We start from the raw sequence: 18,730 nt of genomic DNA, 5'->3' as shown, positions 1-18,730 counted from the left end.
CCTCCTAGAGAGAAAGCAGCCATCTTTCATCGAAGTGGGATGAAAGCCAGTGTGCAAACCAGGCAGCGATTAATTCATTAAAATGTAATACTGACCACCAGTCTCAACAATAAACGCATAAATTAAAAATAAAGGCGACCGTGTACACCGAGTTATAACAGAGCAAATGAATTGTTATCTGTGGCCCAAGGCTGAAAAGGATGAGATAGTGATTATATTTAAATTTGCTCTAATTGATCTGAAGGAGTGCTTCTTGGCAAAGACCAAATTGATCATTACGTTTATTGGCGAGATAAAGTCGGCTGTTATTAATAAAGATGGAAACGACGTTTCTGCTAAATTGACCTCAATTACATAGGGCTGCAAAAGCTATTAAATTATCCATTCCAGTACTATATAAACTACCGCCTTTTTAATGACACTTTCCCACTGGTAAATTGTGATGCATTTTAGATTTTGAACAGGGATGACCAGACAAAATTAAAGTCTTTTCTAAAATAAAAATATCCTGTCTCTGTTCACAGTATACAATAACAACCTGTGTGTTGTATTCGATGATCAACAATATCTTTCAAGCTCACCGGAAATTTATATAGAAACACGAAGTATTAATCCAATCTTTCCTTTTAGTTGTGAAACAAAACAGATACGAATAAATGCCTCATTCTGTTCTCTATAGTACATACACAGCAGGGTTTTAAAATCAGTTTTGGGATTTCAATTGCAGTTTTCTCCAAACGGTTTTATGTAAAACCTGCCACCATCAACTAGTGGAACCTAAATCGAATCATGTTACCCGATTACATGAATCAGACATAAAAAATATTTTGCAACTTAATATTTTGCAAATGTCTTTTTGATAAAGCTGAAAGCTTGCCGAAGTGGCACATTTATGAGATCAAATAAGAATGCACGGTCTGTAACAAATGTCATGTGTTTACAATGGAATCACAATCGTTATTAATTCCTGATTAATTCAAATTCAATTTAGGATTAAGTTCTGTTTTATCTTTTGAAGAATTATACCAGTATTTTAGTTTCAGTTAAACACCAGTATATTGATTATATACACACAGATATACACTGATAAAAAGCGAAAAAGGTGAAAACGTCTAGAAACGAAGTTAAAGAATGTGAAATGCCGTCTTTTTATTTATTAAAATAATGTAAGAGAACGTCTTTATCGGTTTGTAACTGTATGCAAGTAAGAGAGTGTATACGAGAGAAGAGAATATCGATATACAGACTATCCACTGCAATAATTGGTTAGCCCTGCGCAAAACCATGAATAGAGGACTACTCCAAAACAGAATAACATTTAACCTGTCCGGCATATTCCTCAATATTCCATCCGGCTCCCATGATTGATGAGACACGTTTCAAAGGTTTATTAATATAAAACCATTGCAACTCGTGTGTGAAATGTTTCTGCAGTTTGACTCTATACTCAACGTTTGCTCTCATGCACGTTTACACCAATCCGAGAAGGCTTTTAACAAGAATTCCCAAGACCTGCCCCAGAAAAAGATGTCTGAAACTCCACCACAGGTTGCCGAAAATAGTAAATCAATAAAGTTTAAAGAAGTGTGTGTTTGCACTTCTTTGCATTGTCGCGTTACACGCAGGTTTTATAGTCTAGAAACAAAAATAAAAATGTTTCCTTAAATATTACTTAATTTCTCAAAACAATTGCCTACTAATCTCATGGTTAGTATATAATTCTGTCATTATAAAAAACGAATGAACCAATAAACACAAACTTTTAAATGTATAAAGGACTCAATAGCAATTCAAACTCAAGTAAAAAAAATCGTCACGTGAAAGGATAGTTCATATTTTTTTATTTTATTTAGGACAAGCGAATTCATCCATTTACTCATAACCCATTTTTCAAATTATTGAACGCAAGAGTATTTTTAAATGCAAATCCATTTTTGAATTGTTTTCTTGGGTTACTTAAAATGTTTACATTAAGAATAAATATATCATTTTGTACATTACCCTATATTTATATATAAATGTCGTTTAGTAAATATGCGATGTTTTCGTTTTATAATAAAAAACTATATCTGTAGACATAAACAACACCTACAAATTAAAACGTTGTAGCCTATATCTTACAAAAAAAATGATTTCTTATACCATTTGCACTATGGGAATAGCTAAACAATAATTTCGCATGCATACGTATAGGCATGCTGAAAAGAGACGAGAGAAAACACAACTTTTCGGCTGTGAAGCCTTCTTCAGGTGCCAAGAAGGCATCACAGCCGAAACGTTGTGTTTTCTCTCCTCTCTTCAGCATGGAATAAACCCGAGTACTTGTTCCTTTGCAGACTACGCATGCTGACGCAGCTACCCACCTGAACTACGTATAGGCATGTTTATATATACAATATACAAAAATAAAGACGTTACAGCTTTTTTCCTGCACATAAACAGAATGCGACATAAATATTACAGATGTGTAACAATCACAGTTTCGATGATAAAACTTTTAAAAGCAGTGTTTACCTTTCAAAGCAACACCTTTCAAGTCTCAACTGAATTTACATTTTGTGTAACACTGTTCCCGAAAACGTCGTTCTTTGTTAACGTGACAGTAGACTTTCGCTTCTGTAAACGGATTCCGAGTAGAGGAGAAACCTTGAAAAAGCAAATAAAACATGATCGACCTAGACTGTACATTTAAAACATGCGGTGTACTAGTGTTCGTTGTTTTTGTTGTTGTTGTTGTTGTTGTCGTTCTTTAACTTGAGACCGAAGGTCCTGGATTCAATGGCTTGATTGAAGACAGAAAAACAGTAAGATACCTGACGAAATCATATTCATAGCCTTTTCCTTCTGCACAGAACGGCTCTTCAAGAACAGAAATGTACAGCTTTTCAGCTAAACTGCAAATTAATCCATAACGAGGACTACGGGTAATAAATGCATGCCACTTACATACAATCAAAAGAACACCGTCACTTTAAAGAACTATAAAACAAAGACCTTGTACAACTATTTTCCTGCTTGCTGTCTCCTTGTCTCATTGCGGCGGACTAATTTGTCTGTTGTGGTTTCTTTCATCTTCTGACGAGCAGTCCGAGGAATTGTACAGAAAGCCCTCGCCTTCGTCGTCGTCACTGTCTCTGAAGTCTCTCATTCTACTGCTTTTGACCGAGTCGCCTTTCTGGTAATCCGTCTGCTCCTGGTAGCCGTCTGATTTGTCCTGGTTGTTCTTGCCGCCTTTCTGCTTTTCCGCATCTTGCGCTGCTTGTTCTTTGGCTTTCTTGCTTCTCTTCCACTTCATGCGTCTGTTCTGGAACCATATTTTTACCTACAAAATCACAGTTGTTTCATAGTTACAACGGAACAAGTAAATCCCTGCACACATAGCTGGGTCACAAGGTCGTTAGAGTGCATACGTGGAAAATGTACCTGCTTTCAGATAATAAAATGTATTTGCATGGTAATATATATATTACCATATATTATATATATATTATATATGCTCGCGGTATAATAATCGATATTTTAAAAATACAGTGACAGTGAAACACCTTTAGCAGACTCTATAACGATAAAGAGGGAAGCGAATATCGCATTTTATTCCACTACCGATATTTGAAGCAGCCATTCAGCTAAATATCGCTGATGAAAATGAACGCAGTTTTATGACATTCCACTCGATATACAGTAGACTTGTTGGTTACACAGGCTTGTTGATGGGATTGCTCTGGGTGGGGCCCTCATTACATTCCCCCCCCCCCCCAATGGATTTTAAAAATGTACTTTAGGTGTTACTGTGTATTTTGTACGTCGACGTGTTAAGCACACGAATGTAATTTGCCAGTGTAGTAGTAGTAACATGTAAAAGGAACAAGTAATAGGTTTATTCCATGCTGAAAAGAGAAGAAAGAAAACACAACGTTTCGACTGTGGAGCCTTAGTAACATGTATATTTACATTTCCGCACAGAAAAGTAGAAGGAAGAAACACAATGGAGTTGAGCCTTCCTTTGGGTGCCAGCCTTCTTCTCGCCCAAGCTTTTCTCGAAAACAGAAACATTGTGTTTATTCTGTCTTCCTTTCAGTGCGGAATTAACCTTTTTTCATCGAGCCAACGAACGCAGAAGCTGCAATCCACTCTTAGTAACAGTAAAGATGGAACCCTTTCTGTGACTGGGGACTAACATATCGGTTCTTTTACCTGTGTTTCCGTCAGCATGAGAGAAGTTGCCACCTCAAACCGTTTGGGCCTCGACAGGTATTTGTTCAGCTTGAACTGATGCTCTAATTCCAGTAGTTGCTGGCTTGTGAACGCTGTCCTCGGCCTCCTGCACTTCCCAAGCAAGTTAGACTGCGCCTGAGCTGCAAAAAAAGGAATAATCGTATTTATAGTTGCGCTAATAGGGTTACCATGTTTTCTCTTCTTCGAATTCGACACAGATCCCAGGATTATGGTGTTATTTTACTGATAGTTGTAAAATGTTTACACTTTATGACTGAATCTTGAAGTTCACGGCGGGAAGGCACATAAGGGTGAAAAGCGCATTAAAAGATTATTTTAAAAAACATTGTAGCGTAAGCAAGCGAACAAATGTCGTCACGATGTTTTAAAATATTATTTCTGATTTATATTTAGTTTATGACTAGATACGTTGTTTCCAAATGTATTATATTATTACATTGCTACTACTAATGACGACAATAATAACATAAGAACTCCATGCAGAAATTCGAAACCTTTTCCAAAATGAAGGACGAAAAATACAACTTCTTATCTTGTGTTACAATCTAGTGGTCAGGTCATTCATTCAATTCTGTGGCTACGCGCTCAAATTGCTGTTCCTGCAAGTTCTTTGATTTTCATTATTTTAGCACTATGACATATTTACCCCGTAGTGTAAGGACATTCATTCCAAGGAACAAACTAATTTCTAACAGGGCAATACTAACTACACAGTAGAAAAAAAAGAGAAATAATTGATTATAGGTTGAAATTTGTTTCCCTTGGGAAAGAAATTAGCTTTGTTTAGCGAGTACGCCCACCATTTTGTAAACACAACCCCCAGTTTTATAAAGTGACACCCATTCTCATCGTTAACTAATTTATTACACCGTGCGTTACCTGGGGGTATTCGACATATGTATTATTTAAATGTGTTTTATGTGTCAAAACAGGCATTACCTACAGTGCAGTTTCAATTTTCCAGTACTGAGATGTTAGTATTTCCTGGTCAATCGCATTTAACGTCAGTAGAGTTCATTTGATTACTTTGTGCTCCAGCAATTGATTTTCACTTTGTACTTCAGCAAGTCTTATTTTACAATTAAAATTATATGGTAAATTCTAACTAATGTCTAATGCTTTTCAGCTGGATATATATCATTATATAATATTATGTTGTTATAGAACATTTCCCTGTTGGTATGGAGTGAAATATCATAAAATAACATTGTAGTCACTCCTTTAACAACTTCTGAAAGTTTCGGTTATCCGCCGGTTATAAAAATTGTTCTGCCAGCTCATAAAGACGCCCAGTTTGTCGTCTGTGCGTCGTTGACACTGGTAACATTTCCATAGAATTTAATGTTTAGACAGAGGAAATGCTATTTACTACTTCATTTTGAACAAATCTGTTAAAATGAAAAGGAACAAAAAAGCCAGTCTCTGGTGTGCAAACAGAGGGAAGGATGAGATTTTCACACTCCTCCGTCACTTTCGCAGTGTCCATTATCTGTCCATTTTAGTTCTCCCTTGAAAGTACATCGTTCTCCAGCTTGTTCAGCGTTACAGTGGCATTTTTGTTTAACCTCCGAGGATTCAATGAAAGTTTAAGGTCTCCGTTTTCAATGTTCATGTTGTTATTCATTTCGATCTGTTTTAACTTCAAATGTATTTTACAAGTTAGCCTACATTCTGCACGATCTCTTGAATAATACAGTAATACAACAATTCTTGAAAGAGCACCGCGCTCCCGAATGGATTGTGGAGAGACTACATTTTAGTAAAGCGTTTTTATTGTGTGTTTCTGCTGTAAACACATTAAGCATAAAATGCTTTCGTGCGGAATAATAAACTGTATGTGTAACTGAAAAAGATCGGGAAGCAGGAATAGGTCAATGAGAAAAAAATATATAATAGGTAAATGCAAATGATGTACACTTGTACTGTGTAACTTGAAAATAAATTTGCCCGGAACCGATAATATTAATAATGTTATAGTATACTGTAGGTAAATATTACATCGCTGGCCTATACATAACCTAGAAACTTGAAACCCATTCCAAAACGCGGTGCTGTATTACGCATAAAGAGATCTGCAATATAGTAGTCGAAAAAAATGATCGAAAACACTGCCGCAGATTGGTCTCGAAAGTTTTGCGCAGTGACCTGGTTTCACAGCTAACCGAAGCAAAGAAACTTTACAGCAGCAATAGTCGTTAGTAATAATGCTAGTAGAAGAGTGATTAATGATTTGACTTACTGTTAAAATCCGGCATTTTAGGAAGCATCATCCCGGCAGTGGACACTCGCAGCCAGTGATCAAGTTGAAAGGTCCCTGCGGTTAGTTTGATGGGTTCGCTGGAGTGGTGATGATGAGAACCGTGCGGATAAGAGTAAGATAAGGCAGGATGCTGCCCCAGGGCAGCGGCTGAGTAAGTGTACATTGGGTGGCCATAAAGAGCTTGAGCCGGGATGCCCGACGAGCTCTGTGGGTGTAATCCGACCATGCCGGAGTGGGTGGCGTTCAAGAAGCCCGGTTTGGGGATCAGCCCGCAAGAAGAAATCCTCGGCGGAGAGGGGGTCTCAGTCCTTAAGGAATCTGTACTGTTATTCAGCTCTGAAGCTGTCACACTTCCGGACGATGAGATGGAAGAAGAGGATAAAGAGGTAACTAGTGCCAGAGGTGAGGTTTGCACCTTCGGTGGATCGACTGCCAGGAGCGCGTCAATACGAAAATTTTTGGATTTCTCCATCTGACCGTCAGTCCAGCGGCGGTGAGCAATCAAGACACTGCCGTGTTCAAAAAGAATGCGGTACCAGAGGACGATCCGGCCTCTTCCACAAGCAGGATTCTCGGCTGAATTGCGAGCTGTTTGACTGGAGCTCCTTCCACTTGAAGGCTCTCACGGTAGGGAGGATGGGTTGTCTGTTTTTGACTGGAAGGGATTCTATTGGTCAGCCGGCTGACTGTTGACTGGGTGTGTTGTGACTGCTTTGCATACCTTCCGAACTTACCAGCCCCTCCCATCCCACATCTACCACAAGGCATAAAGATCTGAATATTGTAGAGGACTTGAAGCAAATTATAGGATCCCAGGGTATCTGATGGTTTCACATTTTTAGGATTCTATTTCAAAGCCTCAGTTAAGAATGCAAGAGATTGGTTAAGATATTAGTGCCGATTCAATGATGCTGGAAATGAGAGTGCAGTTGACTCCAATTGCAAGAAAAAAATGGTTCCCGATCATGTCATCACTGTTGTTTCAGTGATTTATATATAATCATCAATAACAATTTCTGTTAATCCTCTTGGTATGCTGTTTTAACTTTGTAGGAGGAGGCCTCGTTGTTTATGTGTATGTATTTGTGTAAACCTACATATTCGTATAGATACTGTACGTGATAAATATATCCAGACTTGTGCGAGTGATAAAAGTACAGTAGTGTGTTTTGCCTTCGTGAATACGGAGAAACATGTCATAGCAGTCCACATAAAAAAAAAAATCTAACAGGCCATTTACTCTTGTAACGCATTCATTGATCTGTTACTCACGTGTTTCATCTTATTTCAGAACCCCGGTGATGTCTTGATGTATTTTAACGTTGGAAACGTCTCTTTCACAGTACAGGAAGAATCTGTGTCTTTAGCCTCTGAACCATTCTACCCCCCCGTGTGGCCACTGTATCGAGACAAATTTGTTACGTGAGTCAGCTTGTCTGTGAAGTTTAACAATCTTTCGGATAAAGGTGTCATTTTGTCACAACTTTTTTTATAGCCAGAGTTTCCTGTGAAAATGTAATTATCATTGAATTAAGTCACTTTTGCAACCATGTAAACTTCGTCACTCAGAGTTCTATTCATTTTACTAACTTCGAAACCAGACTCAGCTCCCACCTCCCCCAAAATTAGGTACAAGTCCCTAGGTTATGCTTCTTACACACTAAATCAAACTTCTTTGTCGTTTTGATTTACTCCGTTATTTTATTTTCCTTACCACGATTCAAAACCGTGCAGCTAAACTGCTAAATGGACGTGATCACTTTTGGTATCTTGTCAAACTGTTTTTTTATTCCTCACAAATAACATAATAATGTATTTTTTATCCAAAACTAACCCCCGCCAAAAAAAAAACTCATTTATTTGCGCATTCATTATTAATAAGTACTTCTTACTTGTTGTCCAAAAAGTATCTTTGTTGTAAACTGAGGATTTTTGTAGTTGAACGTTTTATTTTCACACCAATACAGGTAGTTAGGTGGTACATGCACAGGTACAGACATGTTTCAATAAATGGTTTTAATCATATAAAATCATTCAGTTAAAATCCTTCCTCGTCGCAACATTCATACTGTATAAACGTTTTTTAACGCATTACATAGACGTCCTTACATTAAAATTGTTCTGACCAAGGTCGGTCAGATCCCAGGTTTGGAGTATCCCGATCGGTGTTAGGTGGCAGGTATTTAGGCCACCCACTTCGTAATTGTTTTAAGGGTCGATCGTTCCGCACCTGTAAATTTTACAAAGGACTTTTCTGTTACACAGGTGAACAAACTCACTGTTCGTGTTGCTGGGTTGTGTGAAATGCTGATTGGTCATGCATTCACAAGTTTCTCATTCAGACTGTGGTGAATTCACTGTATCCCATTTTATGACAAGATATTCTTATTATTTGAAATAATTTGTTTCTTTATCTTTTGAGTGCAATCTATAGTGTGTGCCTGTCAGAAATTTGCATTACAAATAAACTCGTACTTAACATTAAATGCGGTAATTAAAGCCACATGTTACACAATATAAATATGAATAAAAGTTATTTCTTACAACAAAATAAGATTACAATTGTCAGCTATTGGGATATTAGGATATTTCCTAAATATCCATACCCATAAACCGTATGCAGCTTTTAATGTGTAACTACCGTATATATAAATTAAACATTAAAATTCCTATTCGTTTATGAAAGTGAAATTTAACAGAAATCATTCCTTCAGGCGTCTTTATTCTAGATGGTTATTTTTATCCACAAAAGCGTGCTATTTAGTAATAAAAATACGTTTCTATGTATCCTTATGCATCATAGAAAACAAATTTATTTAGATATATTCGATTGAATCAATGTGTAATATGAAAACTTTCTAAAATCTTAAAGAGCTCGTTTTTGTTGAGCAATACGGCCCAAATCAATTTAATAATGTTTCGGATCTGCGTTCATTTAGTTTGAACGGCTTACATTTTACTAGAATTTAATTTAAGACTAGGAAAATAGTAAGGATTTTGTTTCAGACATCGTTTTTTCACGCTTTTTTACATTTCTAAATCCTCTTCTTTCTACTTACCTTGGCTTTATACAGTACTTCTGCAGTTATTCCTGGGGGAAAAAAATCAAATTAATTTGGTTTATTTTCCATGGGAAGTAAATGTAGTTATTCTACACAGGTAACTTTGTTTATTTAATTTAGTCGATTGATTTTGCTTGATGTTTCTGAGGTCTATATTTTATTGCGTAATTACCACCTTTGTGAGTAGGCCTACGTCTTCCCCAAAACGCTGTTTGTTATTCTAACAAATAATCTTACTAATGAAGTCATTAAAAGTGTCACTGTGACCCTCGAAGATCTTTCGTGGCCAACTGGGAAATTTAGCTAAGAGCCACCCTTATGCTTTAACCTTCTGTCAACTTTATACTTAGGTGAAAAGGAACGCAATATATAATAATTAGGGCATTGCTTAGTTTGACAGAAATGGCGGGGGAAGAAAAAATATTTTACTTGATGAAAGTGGAAAGTAACAGTGCTAAACTGGAAGAGCGCTCTTTTTGTTAAAAAAAAACACGATTTATATAAGCCTTTTCTATTTCCTCCCGAGAGTATGGATAGAGTAAAAAAAAAAACAACTTATGGCATTCAACTATCACTATCACAATGTAGGATGAGTAGGTCCTTCCTTTCATGACGTCTGTATTAACTGTCCAAAGAAGAGTTTGCTCACCTGTGTTGACCAAAAGAACAGTATTCAGGTGGGAAAGGCTCAGAGCTTCACTAGTTAATTTCTTTGTCTACAGTCATTTCCAGAGGAATTTAGAAAACAAACCTTGGTCGTTTGTGGGAACACCAAACATCATGCGTAAATGAGTAAAAAACGGTTTATATTCTACCATTATCCTAAGTTTAGTTGTTGTTCATTGTCATTGCTCATGATTAATAATGAAACATTCACCTAACGCAGAACATCACAAACGCATCTTTGCATATAGGATATTAATTGGTCTGTTTTTTATGTTAACTATTCCCTCTTTTCTGCTCATAAATATTCTCAAGGAACTATAATACGGACGAAATGCGTCTGTAATCAATTGGGAGTAATTGTATGTTATTTCTTAAACGCTGAATATAAAGTCCAAGGTTTAAAAAGAGACTATACAGTCCAAACCAGTCATCTGTTTTTTTTAGGAAAAGGTTTAGATGGGAATGATTACCATTGCAAATATCTACCCCATTGAGACATTTAGCCTGCCCCAGATTTATTTATGACTTTTTTTTTCTACTGTAGGCCTATGCGAGTGGTGGTTCTATGGGAAGACCGGTCCAGACATGCGATATTTTCTTGTAATCCGCATTGTTTTCGCAATGTATAGCTAATAGCATTAGGACACTTCCAGCGGTTATCAAAACTGAAGACATTGCACTGTGACATTTAGTAAATGAGATTGTGATATATAAGCCTAAGTGATAAATGTGACATCCCCTGGCTGTTTTTTTTTCCTTTCTTCGAATTACTTATGTATAGTGGACTTGTAATAATGGTGTGTTTATTAAAGCAATTGTGCACGCACAATGTACTGGGGGTCCCCTCGCTCTAATCAGCCACTTCAGTTTAATGGATGAAGAGGTCAGGATGAGAATTATCGACACCCTGTTGCCCTTAACCTGTCTCCCAATAAAGCTGATTAGTTTTTGTCAATTCATCAGCTAACCGCTCTCTCCGGGACGGCATCAAAGACTTGTTTGCTCATGGGAAATCAACAAGTCACACAGATCAGTAACATTAACAACTGGATTACGGTTTAATTCCGAACTCACTTGGTATTCGACCACGTTTAGTAATAATCATTTGAAAATATTTTAAAATGTTTCTTTTGGGGGGTGGTGTAGGATGATTCCTTTTGGATACAGTATGTGTCTGGAATCGAGATTGTTTTACGTTTAAAAAGTCCTTGATTTAAATTCAGAATCCCATTAAAACAATATCAATTAAGTTTAGAGCCAAACAATTCGAAAACGAGCACATAAGGATGTTCTCAGACTAAACTGGAAAGATAACCTTTAATACCGGTCATTAGCCTTCTACTTATGTGACAGTTTTTTCTCTTTTCCTGGCGATGCTTTAGGAATAAAACGAGATCAACTTTGCAAAAAAGTGACCCAGTTTAAAAACGAATGTCGATAGTCAATCATATAGTGCAAGCACAGTGGCTGCTTGTTGATTTAAAAATTCCTACGAAGAAATTTGTTATTAAGAAATGTATAATTTAGTCTTGGCAGTTGTGGTGGAATTTAGATTCAATAACTGTCTACTTTAGAATTAGAATATTGAATTGCTGTGTCGAAATGCAAATTATCCAAAATAGGCTTACATCTCGAATGAATGGTTGGGCATTGAGTTATTAAGTAAAATGATTTGGATTTTTAATCTTGAACTTGTGTAGACTACATTTTATTTGAAAGCGTTTTAAGGGTTTATTTTCATTTTATTACTATTGGGTTTTTTAAAATTTACTATTGTTTTTTAACGGAAAAAATGCTCCATTCATACAGTGGTTTTATGAGCTTTGGATTTTTTAATGAACTAAAAGTAAGCAGTAGCTGAGAACTATAAATCACCATTTATTACATTTACAAAAGCCATCGAAGTGATGCGTCGAACGTTTCATATGTACTCTAATTTCTCTCAAATGGAGATATAAAATTTATTAAAACGCATAATTAGGTTTCCAAAACTAAGATACGTTGAAGTATATTCGTCCTTTAAAGACCGCTGTTCTAATGTTTCGGTTTAAATTTAAAAGGTGGGGATTTTTTTTTTTACTATATCATTGGTTTCTTAACGTTACAGTTTCAATAAATTGTTCTTAACATTTCATTTTCTCCTAAAAGGATCCGTTGCGTCTTTAACAGCCACCCTAGTTTATCTTTGCCTTGTCCCCTCCTCCTTAGGTTTAATTTCATTAAGAGAGCGCATGAATATTTCTATTAAACCCCAAGTGAAATATGAAGCCATTTAGTCTTGGCCTGCACCAATCACGGAGATTTATGGCTTTTATTCATCACATCAACAGCTGGGAAAAATTAATTTTCTGCACCCTGAGATGGAAATAGACCCCAAACCCTGGTCTTTCTCTGAAAGCTGTTAATTTGCTCAGTAATTACTTTCACAATTAACTAAAATACAAATCAAAGTGACAAATCGGAATAGTTTATATATTAATTACCCACTGTAAATGTGTTCATTATGAAAAGGCAATTTAAGAGGACCCGCTCTGTCTCTTTTATTGCAATAAATACCTTCAATTAAATTGGCACAAAAGGCTGCTGTCTTCAAACGTATAGAAACTGCTTTTAAACACATTTGTAGCTCATAATCATTTTATCAATTTAATTTGCCGTGTAAGACATTTCCAAGTTTATTCCTTTCTGAGAATGACCTTGAAGGATTTCATTTTATTAAGCAGAGGACTTAATCCAATTGTAACAGTAATTGCATAGGAATTTGGTAGGGAGTTGTTTAAGTAATTATTGAACTAATTTTCCTGAAAAGAAAGCTTTCGTCTGACTGCAGTATTATTTAGTTTGGAGAGCCCAACTTGAGGCTTTCAAGTCATGCTCTTTGTGCTTGATTTAGTGAAATATCAATGAAATCATTCAATGCCCTTCAGCTCGTTGATCTTTATAAATGATCTCCTATTAAATTAGAAAATGATTCTCTTCTCATTTAATTGTATTCTTTCCTTTCTTATCCGCTATTAATTAGACGTATCGACCCTACAATAATTTAAAGGCTCCCTCAGTGTCTTTTTAAGCTTAAATAAAGGAGGAAGAGCAATAAAGTTGCATGCGACCATATGAAGTTTAAAGAATAGCCTAAGAATTGCAAGTTGTGTTCCATTTGGTTTAGGTCTAAACAATTTCAAACTTTAGATGAAGAACATTTCTTCAATAAGCATTACAAAATATATGATATTAGAAACATGACAGAACATTAAACATTTTAACCTGAAAAGGAACATTAATATTGACAAACACGTAGGTTATATTGTATACAAATGGAATTTAATCATATTTAAGGCAGTTTATAGCACAATTGAATTTCCCGCATTTTCCAAACAAGTTAAAAAGAAAAATAATGAAATCTCAGTGAGCCCAAACTAGCTGATAGTTGATACCCAATTTAGTGCAATCTAGTAAAAAGTGTTATTTAAGCTGACTGAGCATTGAATATTCTTTGGTTTAAAATAGCGTGCCGACTTTGTTTTTATTGGAATTGTTAAAGAATGAAGACAATTACAGTTATAATGAAATGGTTTACAATTATATAATTTTTAGATCATTTCAATGTCGGCAGGTAGTGTGATATGTAGAGGCAAGAAAAGAAGAGAGGGCAGAGAAGTCAGAGATTAGGTTTATAAAACTGTATAGAGTCACTAGAACTTTGGACTTTCTGGTACCTGAGTAACATTTAAAACATGGTCAAATTAAATTTAGCTGTAAAATGAGATTGTCCCGAAACACAAAGTTACTTTCTAAATAACATGTTCGTCTGTGATGGCAGTACTGTAACATGTCTGTACCAATATGAAATAACAGGATTCCAGTCATTTTATTTGAAATTATCCTCAAAAGGGGAAAGTGTGTCATTGATATGAAATTTATTAATAATTCACTTAATTATGATGGAACCCTTTGCTGCCTATACAAACCATGAGTGCAAATTTACAGCAGAACTCTATGGTTCACAGAAATGCATTATTCTAATTAATATGATTTGAAAACGTCATTTTTATTTTTCTAGTTCCTAGTTTGGAAGTGTAAGGAGTTCCCAGCATGGGAGTGAAAACAATTAACTCATGAATGTCCAGTGGAAACCACAAGATCAGCCTTAGGCTTTCTCACATCCTACAAAGTCCACATAACATAAAGTAGAGCTAAAGCACCACATCAGGGTCATCTGGTAACAGTGCAGGCTCACTGGTGAGATAAGCGCAATGAGATACCATCTGAGAAAATTGCAAATTAAGAATTCACATAATGAACAATATATAGCTCAGTTATAAGTACAACAACCAGTCAAGGAGTTAAAGTGGGACTAGTGGTGTTAATCCATTAGTGTAGGAAACATTAAAATTCCTAAAGACACGACAGGGAACATTTGCACAATAATATAGACCTTTGAGGTTTTTTTGTAAGCCTGCAGTTGGTAACAGTCACATCAACCTTGGCTAGAGTCACAGTGAGCACTGCTTCCTCACAGCTCTGGTGTTCCTGGTTTAGTTCCCGGCTAGGGCACCTTCTGTGTGGAGTTTGCATGTACTATCTGTGTTCATATGGGTTTACCAGGTGCTCAGGTTTCCAGCTAGTGTCCAGAGGAATGATGGCTGGTTTATAGGTGTTTCTAAATTGCATTTGTACCTGAGTACCATTGTACCATTTCAGAGTTATTGGCACAATTATGTGACAGAGGGGTTTGGTTGTAATGAAGATCTGAAGACACTATGACTTTGTGCATCTTTGCTTGTGTTATACTGTATGTACTTCTGTAATGCTGAAAAGAAAAAGCGTCCTGCAATTGGACAATGATGATGGTTTTGACTTGTGACAAAGTGGATTTTGATCTGTGAGTAGGTGCAGTTGCTCCAGTTTTAAGGTTAAATGAAAACGTACTGTACAGTATGTACTGTACTGTATATAATTCATCCACCCATTTTCTAACCTTTTTATCCTATACAGGATCATGGGGGCCAAGCCTGTTCCAGTAAGAGATGTGCACAATACATTTTGGGACACCAGTCCACCACAGGACTAACACTGACACAGACACTTGCACCAGAGACAATTTCCCCAGAAGCAAATTAACCTACCAGTGTGTTTTCAGACGAAGGACGACTAGGGAAGGAAACCCACATGAACAAAAGGAGAACATACAAACTCTACACAGACAGCATTCCAGGTCCAGAATTGAACCCAGGGCCGTGGTGCTACAAGGCAGTGATGCTAACCACTGCACCACCATGCTGCTGCAGGTGTATGATTATTTTAAATTTAACTTTGAGCAGTAGCCAGATCCACTGATAAACTGGGCTGTGCATCAAAGTTAAATCTGGAGCAGAATCAATAACATTGCTTTAAAAAAACATGATATGTTAATCACAGTTGATTTCTCCAAATCATGCCAGAATATCTAGGTTCTCAGCTATTTGCCAGTGAAAGCAGAACTTCCAAGAGATGTATACTTTTAAGCATAACCTTTAAAAAAAAAATATTTTGAGGATTGCAAATAGTCATGTCTGGTGAGTGTTTTTTTTTAACATGAAGTTCAAAGTAACATCTCCTTCACTGCAACCACCACAACACCTCCTGTATACCAGGATCAGGCCTGCTTGTGAGGCAATCCATAACTCTCATTAAGTAATCAAGATGCACTACCATTTCCCACCAGCAGAGGCCGCTCCATTCTAAGTACATTTCCTCTAAGAAAGAAACAGGTAATGGACCTTTTAGCCATTAAAAATAATTAACGTGAAAAAATGAAATAATCAGATATTAAATGTCCTTCAACCTAGATATCAGGAATCACCAGTTGTTTTTCCCATTTTGAGCTCACCAGTTTGGAAGCCCATTTTTATATTGACTCGCAACCACTGTTGCTGCCTGGGAGATACAGTATGAAGACGCCGAACACCTGACCTCTCAAGCTGTTTTTTTTTGTCATTTTGCAAGTCTGTGCTGCGATGAATCATGGCTCCTTGTAAAGTCTATGTCTTCCAAAGCGATGTCCTCATAGCTGGGTCTGTGTCACAGGGAATCATTATTCTCGAAAACACCAGAATGCAAAATTCTGGGCCCCAATGTCAGGAAAAGGACAAGTTCACTGTTGTCAGATCTACGAGACTGGACACAGGCATGTGGGGGACCTAGGGAATCCAAACTAACTCTAAGACAAGTTCAGCTGGATCTACACACAGAATTAAAACACACTTCTGTTTATTACACATTCTTCATTGCAACACAATGATCTAAAGATCAGATAAGATCACTCTGTTAGCCATATACAATCTCTTGCATTAGGAATTTGTCTTTTCACATACCCCAGCTTGCTCTCCATGAGACACAGATGGGGAGAGAGAAGCTTTATACAGCAACCCTGGAGGAGCTGAGGTTAAGGGCCTTGCTCAGGGGCCCAATAGAGTAGGATTTCTCTGCCAGCTACAGGATTTGAACCAGCAACCTCCCAGCCACAGGTACAGATCCTTAGCTCCAGTGTCACAGTGCCACCGCTCCAACCCCATGTACCCCCTATGTACTACAGGAGTGCAGGAGTGAAGTAATGTGAGGCTTGTTTTCATTTGTACTGTCTCAAAACTGTCGAGAGAAACATTAGAAGAGATGTATTCCCAAGCCTGCTTCTATATAGGCCGCATCATGTCACCAAATGTTGCCTTGTTCTGAATCGCACATACCTGGACATTTTGTCTATTTTGCAATAAATTGGAGGTTTTACAAGTTACTCTGTACATGTTACTTTTATTTTGGTTTGAAATGCCCTCATCAATGCAGATTCTTTCAAACCCCAATATATAAAATAGCATTGCAGTTACCCTTTAAGGATGTATACCACAGAAAACCCCACACACAATCCAGAACAGTTATTAGACTTTAAACTGGATTACAAGTGTTCAGGTTCTAAAATAATATTAACCTGACTTGGAGTGTTCATTAGCCTTCTGTTCTATTTTGGAAACATTGAAAGGAGCAAAATAGCATTTGCGAAAAATATTTGCATTCACTTTAAAATGAAGTGAAGTTAAGGATTGTATTTAGCTCAGTGCTTGATTGTATCAAAACTCCACTTGATTGTTGGTGGCCTATTTAGTCTCTTGAGCTCTGTAGTCCAGACTAAGAGTCATTTTGAATCTGGGCTTTGACATTAGACAGCTGGCAACCAAATGGGAGGGGCCAGTAAGCCAAGTGCTGCCAAGATTGGATGGACTTGAGCTAGTGACCCAGACATGCTCATGAACCTGCAAGTTTCCAACTGGGTAGGGTAGATGAAAGACAATTCCACCAAGCAGAACAGCTCCAACGTACTGTATAGTTCACCTGGAAATTTCTGTTAGCCAAGTTCACAGAAACAGCAAGGGCAACCAAATGAGTTTGATTTTCAGGTATTTTTGAAGGTGAATTATGTGCCTTTTACCCTTCAGTATTTAATGAATAACAACATTTCAGTGCTTTTAAATATCTTTTCACTACAAAGAAAACATTTTTAGGGAAAAGGGATCCATATGTGAAAATATACAGGAGGTTTTTTTTTTACGTCCTATTTAATTCTGCTCTTTATCCTGGAATTTTCACTTTTTTGCATTAGTGCTGATAAATGCCGCAATTATGTGGACTACAAAAGAATTAATTATGCTATAAGATGTGAGAAAAGCATGAAGAAAAGTAATATTTTTAAAAGCATTCTCAATTTAAAAAATAGTGTAGATTAAGTACACATTTGCAAAGATGAATAGTTTTGCTGAATTACTGAGCACTGGAAACTATGCTGCTGATCAGCTGGTTCTGTTTTCTGCTACAAATAGGCAGACCAAGTAATCTGCTAACTGGTTGATTTTGTAAGAAGACTTTTTGCAAATTACAGTGAATAATTATAAAATAACAGATGATAAGCTTATTTTAATTAATGGGAAATTGTTATTCTTATTAGTCATTATTCCTATTACTGTTTCTTGTGTTTGTTACTGTATGTGTTATTGTAAAGTTTTGTTATGCTTACAAATCAAACAAACGATAATCAATGGCTCCTGTAAAGTTATGTTAGATCACAAAGTCTTGCAGATTAGCCTAATTGTAACCCCTATCAGATGAACTCACCCATAATACAAAGATGAATAAGTTAAAACAGTGGCCAGATATACGAGAAATTCAATGCAGGTTCTCATATCTTACTGCATAATCTCACTAGCACTCCTTGGAAAAAAGAGAGATAAATGGTTTATGGGCTCAACATTTGTGAGTTCCCTTTGTCTTTGCTCTTACAATTTGGATGGAGATTGGACTGTTTTTGAGGACATGTAGCTATGAGTCACTTTGAATGAAATGGGCACCCATTTGTCTGTGACAGTGATAAAACATACTTTCTACTCTGCTACTACCTATGTTGGCAATTTGCTCCTGGGTAATTCATTATCCTCTACCCGAAGTCTAGAATTCATCAATTGTGCCGTCTTCTGGCTCT

The 18,730-nt window shown here is 36.7% G+C and overlaps 1 protein-coding gene across 1 annotated transcript; it reads right to left on the bottom strand.

Annotated features, from left to right (window-relative positions):
* Nucleotides 1–3,031: 3,031 nt before the first annotated feature.
* Nucleotides 3,032–7,089, bottom strand: mnx1 (motor neuron and pancreas homeobox 1). The gene is made up of 3 exons (XM_088918346.1): nt 6,476–7,089; nt 4,195–4,355; nt 3,032–3,322 (listed from the first exon to the last, which is right to left on the bottom strand). The coding sequence occupies exons 1-3, from the start codon at nt 6,966–6,968 to the stop codon at nt 3,032–3,034; spliced, it is 945 nt and encodes a 314-aa protein (XP_088774472.1). The 5' UTR covers nt 6,969–7,089.
* Nucleotides 7,090–18,730: the final 11,641 nt, after the last annotated feature.

Source organism: Atractosteus spatula, chromosome 6 (assembly GCF_055471065.1).
Source record: "Atractosteus spatula isolate fAtrSpa1 chromosome 6, fAtrSpa1.hap1, whole genome shotgun sequence".
In the NCBI taxonomy this organism is placed as follows: domain Eukaryota; kingdom Metazoa; phylum Chordata; class Actinopteri; order Semionotiformes; family Lepisosteidae; genus Atractosteus; species Atractosteus spatula.
The sequence above is the reverse complement of the archived record's forward strand: the minus strand, read 5'-3'. Positions and strand labels throughout refer to the sequence as shown.